The sequence below is a fragment of the Sphaerodactylus townsendi genome, linkage group LG02 (genome assembly GCF_021028975.2).
Source record: "Sphaerodactylus townsendi isolate TG3544 linkage group LG02, MPM_Stown_v2.3, whole genome shotgun sequence".
NCBI lineage: Eukaryota > Metazoa > Chordata > Lepidosauria > Squamata > Sphaerodactylidae > Sphaerodactylus > Sphaerodactylus townsendi.
In genome coordinates this window covers 153,924,967-153,938,963 of record NC_059426.1, presented here as the reverse complement: position 1 = coordinate 153,938,963, position 13,997 = coordinate 153,924,967, and the positions used below count along the sequence as shown (strand labels likewise).

At 60.1% G+C, this 13,997-nt stretch overlaps 1 protein-coding gene across 2 annotated transcripts in view; it reads right to left on the bottom strand.

Moving 5' to 3' along the window:
• CHGA (chromogranin A) overlaps nt 1-13,174 on the bottom strand; it is a 36,938-nt gene extending 23,764 nt beyond the window's left edge. For both annotated transcript variants that reach the window (XM_048485619.1, XM_048485620.1), the window contains exons 1-2: nt 12,864-13,174; nt 11,688-11,734 (exon numbers count right to left, since the gene is read on the bottom strand). In XM_048485619.1, the coding sequence (XP_048341576.1) occupies nt 11,688-11,734; nt 12,864-12,909 (93 nt within the window). In that variant the 5' untranslated portion in view covers nt 12,910-13,174. The remainder of the gene's footprint in view (nt 1-11,687; nt 11,735-12,863) is intronic.
• Nucleotides 13,175-13,997: the final 823 nt, after the last annotated feature.

Genomic DNA, 13,997 nt, shown 5'->3' with positions numbered 1-13,997 from the left:
GGGTGGGGGGGGGGGGGGGTGGGGGGGGGGGGGGGTGGGGGGGGGGGGGGGTGGGGGGGGGGGGGGGTGGGGGGGGGGGGGGGTGGGGGGGGGGGGGGGTGGGGGGGGGGGGGGGTGGGGGGGGGGGGGGGTGGGGGGGGGGGGGGGTGGGGGGGGGGGGGGGTGGGGGGGGGGGGGGGTGGGGGGGGGGGGGGGTGGGGGGGGGGGGGGGTGGGGGGGGGGGGGGGTGGGGGGGGGGGGGGGTGGGGGGGGGGGGGGGTGGGGGGGGGGGGGGGTGGGGGGGGGGGGGGGTGGGGGGGGGGGGGGGTGGGGGGGGGGGGGGGTGGGGGGGGGGGGGGGTGGGGGGGGGGGGGGGTGGGGGGGGGGGGGGGTGGGGGGGGGGGGGGGTGGGGGGGGGGGGGGGTGGGGGGGGGGGGGGGTGGGGGGGGGGGGGGGTGGGGGGGGGGGGGGGTGGGGGGGGGGGGGGGTGGGGGGGGGGGGGGGTGGGGGGGGGGGGGGGTGGGGGGGGGGGGGGGTGGGGGGGGGGGGGGGTGGGGGGGGGGGGGGGTGGGGGGGGGGGGGGGTGGGGGGGGGGGGGGGTGGGGGGGGGGGGGGGTGGGGGGGGGGGGGGGTGGGGGGGGGGGGGGGTGGGGGGGGGGGGGGGTGGGGGGGGGGGGGGGTGGGGGGGGGGGGGGGTGGGGGGGGGGGGGGGTGGGGGGGGGGGGGGGTGGGGGGGGGGGGGGGTGGGGGGGGGGGGGGGTGGGGGGGGGGGGGGGTGGGGGGGGGGGGGGGTGGGGGGGGGGGGGGGTGGGGGGGGGGGGGGGTGGGGGGGGGGGGGGGTGGGGGGGGGGGGGGGTGGGGGGGGGGGGGGGTGGGGGGGGGGGGGGGTGGGGGGGGGGGGGGGTGGGGGGGGGGGGGGGTGGGGGGGGGGGGGGGTGGGGGGGGGGGGGGGTGGGGGGGGGGGGGGGTGGGGGGGGGGGGGGGTGGGGGGGGGGGGGGGTGGGGGGGGGGGGGGGTGGGGGGGGGGGGGGGTGGGGGGGGGGGGGGGTGGGGGGGGGGGGGGGTGGGGGGGGGGGGGGGTGGGGGGGGGGGGGGGTGGGGGGGGGGGGGGGTGGGGGGGGGGGGGGGTGGGGGGGGGGGGGGGTGGGGGGGGGGGGGGGTGGGGGGGGGGGGGGGTGGGGGGGGGGGGGGGTGGGGGGGGGGGGGGGTGGGGGGGGGGGGGGGTGGGGGGGGGGGGGGGTGGGGGGGGGGGGGGGTGGGGGGGGGGGGGGGTGGGGGGGGGGGGGGGTGGGGGGGGGGGGGGGTGGGGGGGGGGGGGGGTGGGGGGGGGGGGGGGTGGGGGGGGGGGGGGGTGGGGGGGGGGGGGGGTGGGGGGGGGGGGGGGTGGGGGGGGGGGGGGGTGGGGGGGGGGGGGGGTGGGGGGGGGGGGGGGTGGGGGGGGGGGGGGGTGGGGGGGGGGGGGGGTGGGGGGGGGGGGGGGTGGGGGGGGGGGGGGGTGGGGGGGGGGGGGGGTGGGGGGGGGGGGGGGTGGGGGGGGGGGGGGGTGGGGGGGGGGGGGGGTGGGGGGGGGGGGGGGTGGGGGGGGGGGGGGGTGGGGGGGGGGGGGGGTGGGGGGGGGGGGGGGTGGGGGGGGGGGGGGGTGGGGGGGGGGGGGGGTGGGGGGGGGGGGGGGTGGGGGGGGGGGGGGGTGGGGGGGGGGGGGGGTGGGGGGGGGGGGGGGTGGGGGGGGGGGGGGGTGGGGGGGGGGGGGGGTGGGGGGGGGGGGGGGTGGGGGGGGGGGGGGGTGGGGGGGGGGGGGGGTGGGGGGGGGGGGGGGTGGGGGGGGGGGGGGGTGGGGGGGGGGGGGGGTGGGGGGGGGGGGGGGTGGGGGGGGGGGGGGGTGGGGGGGGGGGGGGGTGGGGGGGGGGGGGGGTGGGGGGGGGGGGGGGTGGGGGGGGGGGGGGGTGGGGGGGGGGGGGGGTGGGGGGGGGGGGGGGTGGGGGGGGGGGGGGGTGGGGGGGGGGGGGGGTGGGGGGGGGGGGGGGTGGGGGGGGGGGGGGGTGGGGGGGGGGGGGGGTGGGGGGGGGGGGGGGTGGGGGGGGGGGGGGGTGGGGGGGGGGGGGGGTGGGGGGGGGGGGGGGTGGGGGGGGGGGGGGGTGGGGGGGGGGGGGGGTGGGGGGGGGGGGGGGTGGGGGGGGGGGGGGGTGGGGGGGGGGGGGGGTGGGGGGGGGGGGGGGTGGGGGGGGGGGGGGGTGGGGGGGGGGGGGGGTGGGGGGGGGGGGGGGTGGGGGGGGGGGGGGGTGGGGGGGGGGGGGGGTGGGGGGGGGGGGGGGTGGGGGGGGGGGGGGGTGGGGGGGGGGGGGGGTGGGGGGGGGGGGGGGTGGGGGGGGGGGGGGGTGGGGGGGGGGGGGGGTGGGGGGGGGGGGGGGTGGGGGGGGGGGGGGGTGGGGGGGGGGGGGGGTGGGGGGGGGGGGGGGTGGGGGGGGGGGGGGGTGGGGGGGGGGGGGGGTGGGGGGGGGGGGGGGTGGGGGGGGGGGGGGGTGGGGGGGGGGGGGGGTGGGGGGGGGGGGGGGTGGGGGGGGGGGGGGGTGGGGGGGGGGGGGGGTGGGGGGGGGGGGGGGTGGGGGGGGGGGGGGGTGGGGGGGGGGGGGGGTGGGGGGGGGGGGGGGTGGGGGGGGGGGGGGGTGGGGGGGGGGGGGGGTGGGGGGGGGGGGGGGTGGGGGGGGGGGGGGGTGGGGGGGGGGGGGGGTGGGGGGGGGGGGGGGTGGGGGGGGGGGGGGGTGGGGGGGGGGGGGGGTGGGGGGGGGGGGGGGTGGGGGGGGGGGGGGGTGGGGGGGGGGGGGGGTGGGGGGGGGGGGGGGTGGGGGGGGGGGGGGGTGGGGGGGGGGGGGGGTGGGGGGGGGGGGGGGTGGGGGGGGGGGGGGGTGGGGGGGGGGGGGGGTGGGGGGGGGGGGGGGTGGGGGGGGGGGGGGGTGGGGGGGGGGGGGGGTGGGGGGGGGGGGGGGTGGGGGGGGGGGGGGGTGGGGGGGGGGGGGGGTGGGGGGGGGGGGGGGTGGGGGGGGGGGGGGGTGGGGGGGGGGGGGGGTGGGGGGGGGGGGGGGTGGGGGGGGGGGGGGGTGGGGGGGGGGGGGGGTGGGGGGGGGGGGGGGTGGGGGGGGGGGGGGGTGGGGGGGGGGGGGGGTGGGGGGGGGGGGGGGTGGGGGGGGGGGGGGGTGGGGGGGGGGGGGGGTGGGGGGGGGGGGGGGTGGGGGGGGGGGGGGGTGGGGGGGGGGGGGGGTGGGGGGGGGGGGGGGTGGGGGGGGGGGGGGGTGGGGGGGGGGGGGGGTGGGGGGGGGGGGGGGTGGGGGGGGGGGGGGGTGGGGGGGGGGGGGGGTGGGGGGGGGGGGGGGTGGGGGGGGGGGGGGGTGGGGGGGGGGGGGGGTGGGGGGGGGGGGGGGTGGGGGGGGGGGGGGGTGGGGGGGGGGGGGGGTGGGGGGGGGGGGGGGTGGGGGGGGGGGGGGGTGGGGGGGGGGGGGGGTGGGGGGGGGGGGGGGTGGGGGGGGGGGGGGGTGGGGGGGGGGGGGGGTGGGGGGGGGGGGGGGTGGGGGGGGGGGGGGGTGGGGGGGGGGGGGGGTGGGGGGGGGGGGGGGTGGGGGGGGGGGGGGGTGGGGGGGGGGGGGGGTGGGGGGGGGGGGGGGTGGGGGGGGGGGGGGGTGGGGGGGGGGGGGGGTGGGGGGGGGGGGGGGGGGGGGGGGGGGGGGGTGGGGGGGGGGGGGGGTGGGGGGGGGGGGGGGTGGGGGGGGGGGGGGGGGTGGGTGGGGGGGGGTGTGGGGGGGTGGGGTGGGGGTTTGTGGGGGGGGGTTGGGGGGGGGGGGGGGGGGGGGGGGGTGGGGGTTCTGTGGAACACAGTATAGTCTCCTCTCAAACAGCCACCGCTGAACAGTCTGCACAGTGCAGTACCCTGGAAAATGTTACTCTGCTCTGTACCTTGGGAAACACTACACAATTATAGAGATTTGAGGCCACGTGGGCCTCTCCCAAATGAGAGCGGAATCATAGCAAAGGCCCTGACACTTCTGCAATTGCTGCTTGGCATGCTGCGCAATCCAGACAAAGGTGCCCTTCAGGGTCCAGGTTGGCAGCGAGAGGACCATGCCATATTTCTTAGATCTCCAGGACTGGAAGTAATAATAGTGTTTTGGAGAGATTAAGTAAAATTAATCTAGCTGAGAAGCTCACAACAAGGGCTTATTCACACAATAGTAAAAGATGGGGAAGAACATAGAAACTGGGACTGGCAGTTCAATGCCATTGGCACTTACTAGGGAAGCCTGTTTAGATACATTGAACAAAGGCAGCGATTTGGAAAAAGTCCCACATCGAACAGAGCATTATAGAATTTTGCTTGTTCACAGAAAATGTATGTAGGGAGAAGGTAGGAAATGTAACAGTGGCTGCTGCTTCAGTCTTAAGGCATGCAAAGTCCTTTTTGCAGAGAGCCTCTGTTCCACACAACTGTCTCAAAGTCCAGATTTGGAGGTGACTTGTAAATATATCAGCCTGTATCCTGTCATTGTGACAAGAAAAGTCTGAAGCCTTCCTCCCTTCAAAGAAGCGTTTTCTTCCAACTCACGTGGCTTTTCCTCCAGTGGAAGATTCACTTGTTGGGGGAAAGATCCGTAGGCTAGAGGAACTTCAACCAGCCTGTTGTCAGATACTGTCCATTATTTATTTACTTTTCAACCTCTCATCAAAGATTTAGAAGAAGAAGAAGAAGAAGAAGAAGAAGAAGAAGAAGAAGAAGAAGAAGAAGAAGAAGAAGAAGAAGAAGAAGAAGAAGAAGAAGAAGAAGAAGAAGAAGAAGAAGAAGAAGAAGAAGAGGAGGAGGAGGAGGAGGAGGAGGAGGAGGAGGAGTTTGGATTTATATCCCCCTTTCTATCCTTTAGGAGACTCAAAGGGGCTTACAATCTCCTTGCCCTTCCCCCCTCACAACAAACACCCTGTGAGGTGGGTGGGGCTGAGAGAGCTCCGAAAAGCTGTGACTAGCCCAAGGTCACCCAGCTGGTGGGTGTGGGAGTGCACAGGCTAATCTGAATTCCCCAGATAAGCCTCCACAGCTCAGGTGGCAGATAGGGGAATCAAACCCGGTTCTTCAGATTAGAATGCACCTGCTCTTAACCACTATGCCACTGCTGCTCCAAAAGGGAACAAGTCTTCCATGGGCTGGGGAGCAACATGGGCGAACTTGATTTGGTTTTATACATCTGGCTACTTATCTACATTGTTGGTGCACATCTGGATGAAAGCAGCATGGTCTTCAGAAGTGTGGGTGGTGATGTATGCCCTCATCAACCTTCTAATGCAATGGTAGGCAACCTTTACCACCCAAAGGAGTCATTTGGAACCATTTCCCATGGCCTGAAGATCTACTAGGCAGGCTGGCTCCCACATGGGAACCGCCCCTCCAGTTCAGCCCCTCCACTCACCTTTTCCTTCCAAGCTGCTCCTGTAGGCCTGGAGGACCGCATGCGCTACCCTCCACGACTCCAGGCCGCGCCAGAGCCACAGTATAAGGCTGAAAAGAGCCATATGCAGCTCCAGAGCCGCGAAGGTGCGACCTGTTCTAATGTGATTGTGAATGTGTGCACTTCAGTTGACTATTCCTGTCTTCCAAGAGCTGGCAGTGACCACCAGCACCCAAAGCAAGGAGCAGGTAGCTTGTAGATAGTGCTAATATGAACAACCAGTCTCAGTTGACAGTGCCAGTGCCGTCTCCAACAGCATTAAAGCCCTTCAGGCTGAGAGTCAGTCAGTATGTATCATTTCACACACATTCCTTCCAGTCAAATACATATTTTTGTCCAATATATTTAACGAAAAGCAATTAAAAATGGAAGATTTTAGATTTTTAAAGATGGGTAGCATTCCTCATGGCGTCTTCATTATTGCAAGCTCTAAAGTCAATTTTTTATGGAACCATGGTTTCCACTGATCCCCTTTGTTTCAGCTAATTTATTTCATCTCCTTGTAACCATTTTTTCAATGTCAGTCTGTGGCTTGGGGCAGCAAGGGTGTTCCTGCCAGGTGTAAAGTGGATAAAGTGCCCGATCCCACCCTCTGCAGACTGCTTACCCTTTTCATGCTGTTTCGAGTGGATCCAAGTCTGTAATGGTCTGCATACATATTTGCCCCACTGATTATCTAAGCACTGATGCCCCTTAAATACTCAATGATACATTTCTATAATATCTGTGGTTATACGACAACCGATATGCTGTCTAAACCAAGAGCATTTTTTCAATTGTTACCAGTAACACTTAAAAGCATTAACTGCAAGGGTTAAGTTAGCCCACAATGGGCAGAGCTAGACTGGATATAATTGGAAAGCTAATGCAGTATCCTTGAGGTGCTCAAAGAGCAGCATCTACTACTGGGAACTGCACTGAAGAAATCCTGCACTCATGTCTCCAGCATGCAGTGTAATCCCACAAATCTAAAGAGGAGCAGGAAACAAGGGAAGAAAATCTCTTTAAATGATGGTTACACACATTACTGAACAACAAACCCACAACAGGCTTGTTGCTGGAGTTGGGAATTTATTGGCCTGACCTAACGAAGTATTCCTCATTTTAAACATCTGTTTGTTCCATTCATATTTTTAAAAAGAGCATTCTTGCAAAATCACAGGTATATGCCTAAGAATTGCAATGTGTAGATATTCCTTCTTGACATTTCAATGACTCTACAAAATCTTCTAAAATATGAGAAACCATATATGTGCCAATAAATAACAGTATAAAGCGATTCTCTTATGGTTAACTATTTTTGTTCCAACAACTCACCTTGGGGTCATCTTTAGCCCGTTGGACTTGTTACTGGAAATTGAATTTACTGCAACAAGAAAAAAAAAGAGAAAGGATACATTTAATATGGTATATTTCCTGAAATGGATTTCCACTCAGCTGACTCAAGGGCATTCAAAATTCAGCTAAGGAAAGCCATTTTTAAAAAAAAGATGTTATTACAGAGATTCATTACTGGGACTAATCTTGATCACACAAGCAATTTAAAAGTACAAAATTCAGCATCACCAATTTGTTCCCCATCTCCCAGTCACTTTAAAACTAGGGACGATGATAGGATCCATGTCTCAAATCACTTAAACAGGCATCAGAGAGTGAAAAGCTGAAGATGCGCAGTAATGGTTTCGGGCAAGGGATATCGCGATAAATCACTCAGAGACGGTGGGTAGAATCTTTCCAGCTTCCTGGATCTCAGAAACCTGGTTGGCCAGTCCATTAGTTGTTTATGACTGCACTAGGTATGGATTTCAGACCAGCAAGAGATAGAAAGAGGAAAAGAATGTGCAGCCAAATCAAGAGAAAAAAAAGCATTGATGTATTGTCGAAGGCTTTCATTGGCTGGACTCAACTGGTTGTTATTGGGCTTTCTGGGCTTCCAGGCGAAGATGCCAGCCACAGATGCGAGGCGAAACATTAGGAACAAGATCACCAGACCCGCGACCACACAGCCTGGAAAGCCCACAACAACCAAAGGCATTGAGTTTAAAAAGGCAATGAAGCTGAAGGCGGGCCGTCGCTTTAAAGACCAAATCGTTATTTGAAAAGGAGCCCAGAAGAAAGATATGATGAGAAGGGGCCAACTTTCAAAGTTTCTGCAGCTGAAAAGGAGGTAAACTGTGATCCTGCTACCCTCTTGCCATTAGCCCGTTCAGGTTTCCTCACAGGTACACAACGTCCCCTCCTTCAAAACTAGGACCCTTCTTCCCCTCCCCGCACGAAGATGCTGGACTGATGAGGACGGGTCTCCATTCCACCTTGGGCTGAACTAGCCGAGCGCCTCCGCAGAAGCGGGCGAAGCTCTCTAGCGCGCTGTCCTTAGTTGCTGAAAAGGACCTTAATGCGGCGGACGATCCCGGCAAGCGCCTTGGCCAAAACGCGCCCGGAAGCCCGTTGTCTCTCTGGCCCCCCGGCTCCCCATAACGCTGCGGGCTTACCTTACACTGCGAGGAGGAGCGCAACCACAAATACTGCGCGGGTCATGTTGCTGGAAAGGGAGCGGCGAGGCTGCGGGGCAGCAGGTGGAAAGAGAGAGTGAGAAGTGTATGGGGTGGGGGGGGTGGGGGTGGGGGGCTCTCCTTTAGCTTGCTTGCAGGGGCCGGGCTTTTAGAAGGTAGCCGTTGGCAGCAGGATTGGGCTGGAGAGGCGTAGGATGACATTGGGCGTGAGCTGAGCTGAGCTGCCAGGCGGATGAACCCATCCTCGATCCTCCCCTCCTTCTTTGTAAGCCTTTGGCGACGGGGCACAGCAGCCGCCCCTCCTTTATATATTTTCCCCTCCCCTGGCCTCCCCCGCTCCCCGCATCCGGAAACAGCGTCCGGGAAGGCTTGTCCCGTCCCTCCAGCAGGGACTACGGCCAATATGCTTGCTGACAATTGCGAGAAGTCTCCTTCCCAAGCGCAGCCGGGAGCCGGAGTCCCAACAAGCGCGGCTAGCAGGGCAAGCAACGTTGCGTTCGAAGGCGCCGGCGGCTGGTACGGCTGCTCGACTCCACACTACGGTTTGGCCTCTCAGGCACGATGGTTGGGTTAAAATTCTGGCTGCGGCTCATGGCTCAGACTTCAAGTCCAGTCGAACCAGCGATACCAAGGAGGGTAACCGAGGAGGTGGGAAAGGCCAGCGTTTGGACGTTGTCTGTCATGAGCACCAACTATAATAAAATGAATAGCGACAAATACTCTGGAAACAGGCTGACTGGGGGCAATTTAATGTTGCTGAGTTGCTCGGTGCCGTCTGGATCTGTTGCACCCGCCACCCTGCAACCTCTCCCCTGTCCTCCCTCAAAACATCCCACAAAGGAAATCATGGTACCCCTCCTGCATGGCCCATAACTACAAAATAATTGATATTGCTACTGACAAAGCATGTTGCCGCGTCTACACACTTTGGGCTTGGATTTACTACATCACATGGCATTCTAATTAGTAAGTAAAGGTGTGCAAGCATCCCTGATGCAAGCATCTGATCAATACTCACCCATGAGTTGATGTCACATCACATTTACTAGGCAAGCTATGTCTATGGGATTGTTGCCATTACCGTCCAGTAGCCCACCTTACCCCCCATCTCAGCAAGCTGCACGTTCATTTTTTACCAACCACAGAAGGAGGGAGGGGTGGAGTTTACCTTGAAACCGGCTACACCTGATACTGTCTTCCAGTGGGATCAAACTCGGAGTTGTGAGCAGAGTTTGGATTGCAATTACTACGGTTGCTGCTCTGCACTATGGGGTTCTTATCTAGCAATTAAATTGTTTGGGGAATGGACAATTTGAAGCAGGCAACAGGTGAGGAAAGTGTTAAAAGCACCCCCCCAAAGGCCATGTAGAACTGTTTTCCTCAGCCAGTCACTGGGTTTTGTTACATGAGTATTTGTGTACTATGAAGTTTCCCCTTAGAATACCTTACAGTAAAGAAGCTGGAATCTGTTTCTGCTAATGCAGGCGACAGGAACCTTTGTGAGGCTGGAAGAGATATTATTACAGAGAATTCTTAAGGTCATACAATTGGCTGGAGGATAATGGGACATGTGCACCATCCCTTGAGGGTGAGCAGGATTATAAATTCACTTTCATGTATGTAAATGGGACCTTGAGGTGGGAATGTCTCAGATATTATTTTTTATTGACATGGCCAAAACAATAGAAGAAGAAGAAGAAGAAGAAGAAGAAGAAGAGGAGGAGGAGTTTGGATTTATATCCCCCTTTCTATCCTTTAGGAGACTCAAAGGGGCTTACAATCTCCTTGCCCTTCCCCCCTCACAACAAACACCCTGTGAGGTGGGTGGGGCTGAGAGAGCTCCGAAAAGCTGTGACTAGCCCAAGGTCACCCAGCTGGTGGGTGTGGGAGTGCACAGGCTAATCTGAATTCCCCAGATAAGCCTCCACAGCTCAGGTGGCAGAGCAGGGAATCAAACCTGGTTCCTTCAGATTAGAATGCACCTGCTCTTAACCACTATGCCACTGCTGCTCCAAAAGGAACAAGTCTTCCACATGGGCTGGGAACAGCATGGGCAGACTTGATTTGAACATGCATCTGGCTACTTATCTACATTGTTGGTGCACATCTGGATGAGAAGCAGCATATGGTCTTCAGAGTGTGGGTGGTGATGTATGTCCTCATCAAACTTCTAATGCAGGGGTAGGCAACCTTTACCACCCAAAGAGTCATTTGGAACCATTTTCCATGGCCCTGAAGATCTACTGAGCCGGAGAGGCGGCTCCACATGGAGCCGCCTCCAGTTCAGCCCCTCCACTCACCTTTCCTTCCAGCGCTGCTCTGTAGGCCTGGAGGACACGCCCACGCTACCCTCCGACTCCAGGCCACGCAGAGCCACAGTATAAGGCTGAAAGAGCCATATGCAGCTCCAGAGCCGCAGATTGCAGACCCCTGTTCTAATGTGATTGTGAATGTGTATTCACACCACTTTCTCTAAGACTACAAGTTGCAAGCACAGAAACAGATGCATTTGTGTGACTATTCCTGTCTTCCAAGAGCTGAAACGTGACCACCAGCACCCCAAAGCAAAGGGCAGGTAACTGTAGATAGTGCTAATGAACAATAGTCTCAGTTGACAGTGCCAGTGCCATTCTCAACAGCATTAAGCCCTTCTAAAGGCTGAGTCAGTCAGTATGTATCATTTCACACACATTCCTTCCAGTCAAATACATATTTTGTCCAATATATTTAACGAAAAGCAATTAAAAATGGAAGATTTTGGCTAGATTTTTAAAGATGGGTAGCATTCCTCATGGCGTCTTCATTATTGCAAGCTCCTAAGTCAATTTTTATGGAACCATGGTTGCACCACTGATCCTTTGTTTCAGCGCTAATTTATTTCATCTCCCTTGTAACCATTTTTCAATGTCAGTCTGTGGCTTGGGGCCAGCAGATGATTCCTGCAGGTGTAAAGTGGATAGAAGTACCAGTCCCACCCCCTCTGCAGACTTCCAACACCCTTTTCATGCTGTTTCCAGTGGATCCAAGTCTATGTGGTCTGCATACATATTTACCCCACTGATTATCTAAGCACTGATGCCCCTTAAATCACTCAATGATACATTTCTATAATATCTGTGGTTGCCTGACAAACCGATATGCTGTCTAAAATAAAGGCATTTTTCAATTGTGTTACCAGTAACACTTAAGCGCATTAACTGCAAGGGGTTAAAGTTAGCCCACAATGGGCTTACAGAGCTAGACTGGATATAATTGGAAAGCTAATGCAGTATCCCTTGAGGTACTCAAGAGCAGCATCTACTACTATGGAACTGCACTGAAGAAATCCACACTCATGTCTCCAGCATGCAGTGTAATCCCACCAAATCTAAAGAGGAGCAGGAAACAAGGGAAGAAAATCTCTTTAAATGATCGTTACACACATTACTGAACAACAAACCCACAACAGGCTTGTTGCTGGGTTGGGATTTGTGGCCTGACCTTCTAACAAGTATTCCTCATTTTAAACATCTGTTTGTTCCATTCATATTTTTAAAAGAGCATTCTTTAAAAATCACAGGTATATGCCTAAATTGCAATGTGTAGATATTCCTTCTTGACATTTCAATGACTCTACAAGGAAATCTTCTAAAATATGGCTCCATATATGTACTTAATAAATAACAGTATAAGCGATTCTCTTATAGTTAACTATTTTGTTCCAACAACTCACCTTGGGGTCATCTTTAGCCGTTGGACTTGTTACTGGAAGTGAATTTACTGCAAACAAGAAAAAAGAGAGAAAGGGGATACATTTAATATGGTATATTTCCTGAAATGGTTCCACTCAGCTGACTCAAGGGCATTCAAAATTCAGCTAAGGAAAGCCATTTTTAAAAAAAGATGTTGACACAGAGATTCATTACTGGGACTAATCTTGATCACACAAGCAATTTAAAAAGTACAAAATTCAGCATCACCAATTTGTTCCCATCTCCCAGTCTTTAAAACTAGGGGCAGTGATAGGATCCATGTCTCAAATCACTTAAACAGGCATCCAGAGTGAAAAGCTGAAGATCGCAGTAATGGTTTCATATGGGCAAGGGATATGCGATAAATCACTCAGAAGACAGTGGTAGAATCTTTCCAGCTTCCTGGATCTCAGAAACCTGGTTGGCCAGTCCATTAGTTGTTTATGACTGCACTAGGTATGGATTTCAGACCAGCAGAGAGATAGAAGAGGAAGAATGTGCAGCCAAATCAAGAGAAAAAGCATTGATGTATTGTCGAAGGCTTTCGTGGCTGGACTCAACTGGTTGTTGTGGGCTTTCTGGGCTTTCCGGGCTTGAAGATGCCAGCCACAGATGCAGGCGAAACATTAGGAACAAGATCTACCAGACCACGGCCACACAGCCTGGAAAGCCCACAACAACCAAAGGCATTGAGTTTAAAAAGGCAATGAAGCTGAAGGCGGGCCGTCGCTTTAAAGACCAAATCGTTATTTGAAAAAGGAGCCCAGAAGAAAAGATATGATGAGAAGGGGCCAACTTTCAAAGTTTCTTACGCTGAAAAGGAGGTAAACTGTGATCCTGCTACCCTCTTGCATTAGCCCGTTCAGGTTTCCTCACAGGTACACAACGTCCCCCCTCCCCTTCCAAAACTAGGACCCTTCTTCCCCCTCCCCCACCCGAAGATGCTGGACTGATGAGGACGGGTCTCCATTCCACGCTTGGGCTGAACTAGCCGAGCGCCTCCGCAGGCGGGCAAAGGCTCTCTAGCGCTGTCCTTGGTGCTGAAAAGGACGCCCAATGCGGCGGACGATCCCCGGCAAGCGCGCTTGGCCAAAACGCGCCCCGGAAGCCCGTTGTCTCTCTGGCCCCCCGGCTCCCCGCCAGCCTTGCGGGCTTACCTTGCACTGCGAGGAGGAGCGCAGCCACAAATACTGCGCGGGTCATGTTGCTGGAAAGGGGAGCGGCAGGCTGCGGGGCGGCAGGTGGAGAGAAAGAGAGAGAGAGAGTGAGTGTATGGGGTGGGGGTGGGGGCTCTCCTTTGGCTTGCTTGCAGAGGGCCGGGCTTTTAGAGGTAGCCGTTGGCAGCGGGATTGGGCTGGAGAGAGGCGTAGGATGACATTGGGCGTGAGCTGAGCTGAGCTGCCAGGCGGATGAACCCGTCCCTCGATCCTCCCCTCCTTCTTTAAGCCTTTGGCGACGGGGCACTGCAGCAGCCGCCTCCTTTATATATTTTCCCCTCCCCTGGCCTCCCCCGCTCCCCGCATCCGGAAACAGCGTCAGGAGGAAACTGTCCGTCCCCCTCCCAGCAGGGCTACGGCCAATATCGCCTTTGCTGACAATTGCGAGAAGTCTCCTTCCCAAGCGCAGCCGGGAGCCGGAGTCCCAACAAGCGCGGCTAGGGGGCAAGCAGCGTTGCGTTCCGAAGGCGCCCGGCGGCTGGTACGGCTGCTCGACTCCCCCGCTACGGTTTTGGCCTCTCAGGCACGATGGTTGGGTTCAAAATTCTGGCTGCGGCTCATGGCTCAGACTTCAAGTCCAGTCGAACCAGCGATGCCAAAGGAAGGAGGGTAACCGAGGTGGGAAAGGCCAGCGTTTGGACGTTGTCTGTCATGACACCAACTATAATAAAAATGAATAGCGACAAATACTCTGGAAGCAGGCTGACTGGGGGCAATTTAATGTTGCTGAGTTGCTCGGGCTGCCGTCTGAATCTGTTGCACCCACACCCTGCAACCTCTCCCCTGTCCTCCTCAAAACATCCCTGAAATCATGGTACCCCTCCCCTGCATGGCCCATAACTAAAATAATTGATATTGCCTTACTGACAAGCATGTTGCACGTCTACACACTTTGGGCTTGGTTACTACATCACATGGCATTCTAATTAGTAAGTAAAGAGGTGTGCAAGCATCCCTGTGCAAGCATCTGATCAATACTCACCCATGAGTTGATGTCACATCACATTTACTAGGCAAGCTATGTCTATGGGATTGTTTGCCATTGCCGTCTCCAGTAGCCCACACCTTACCCCC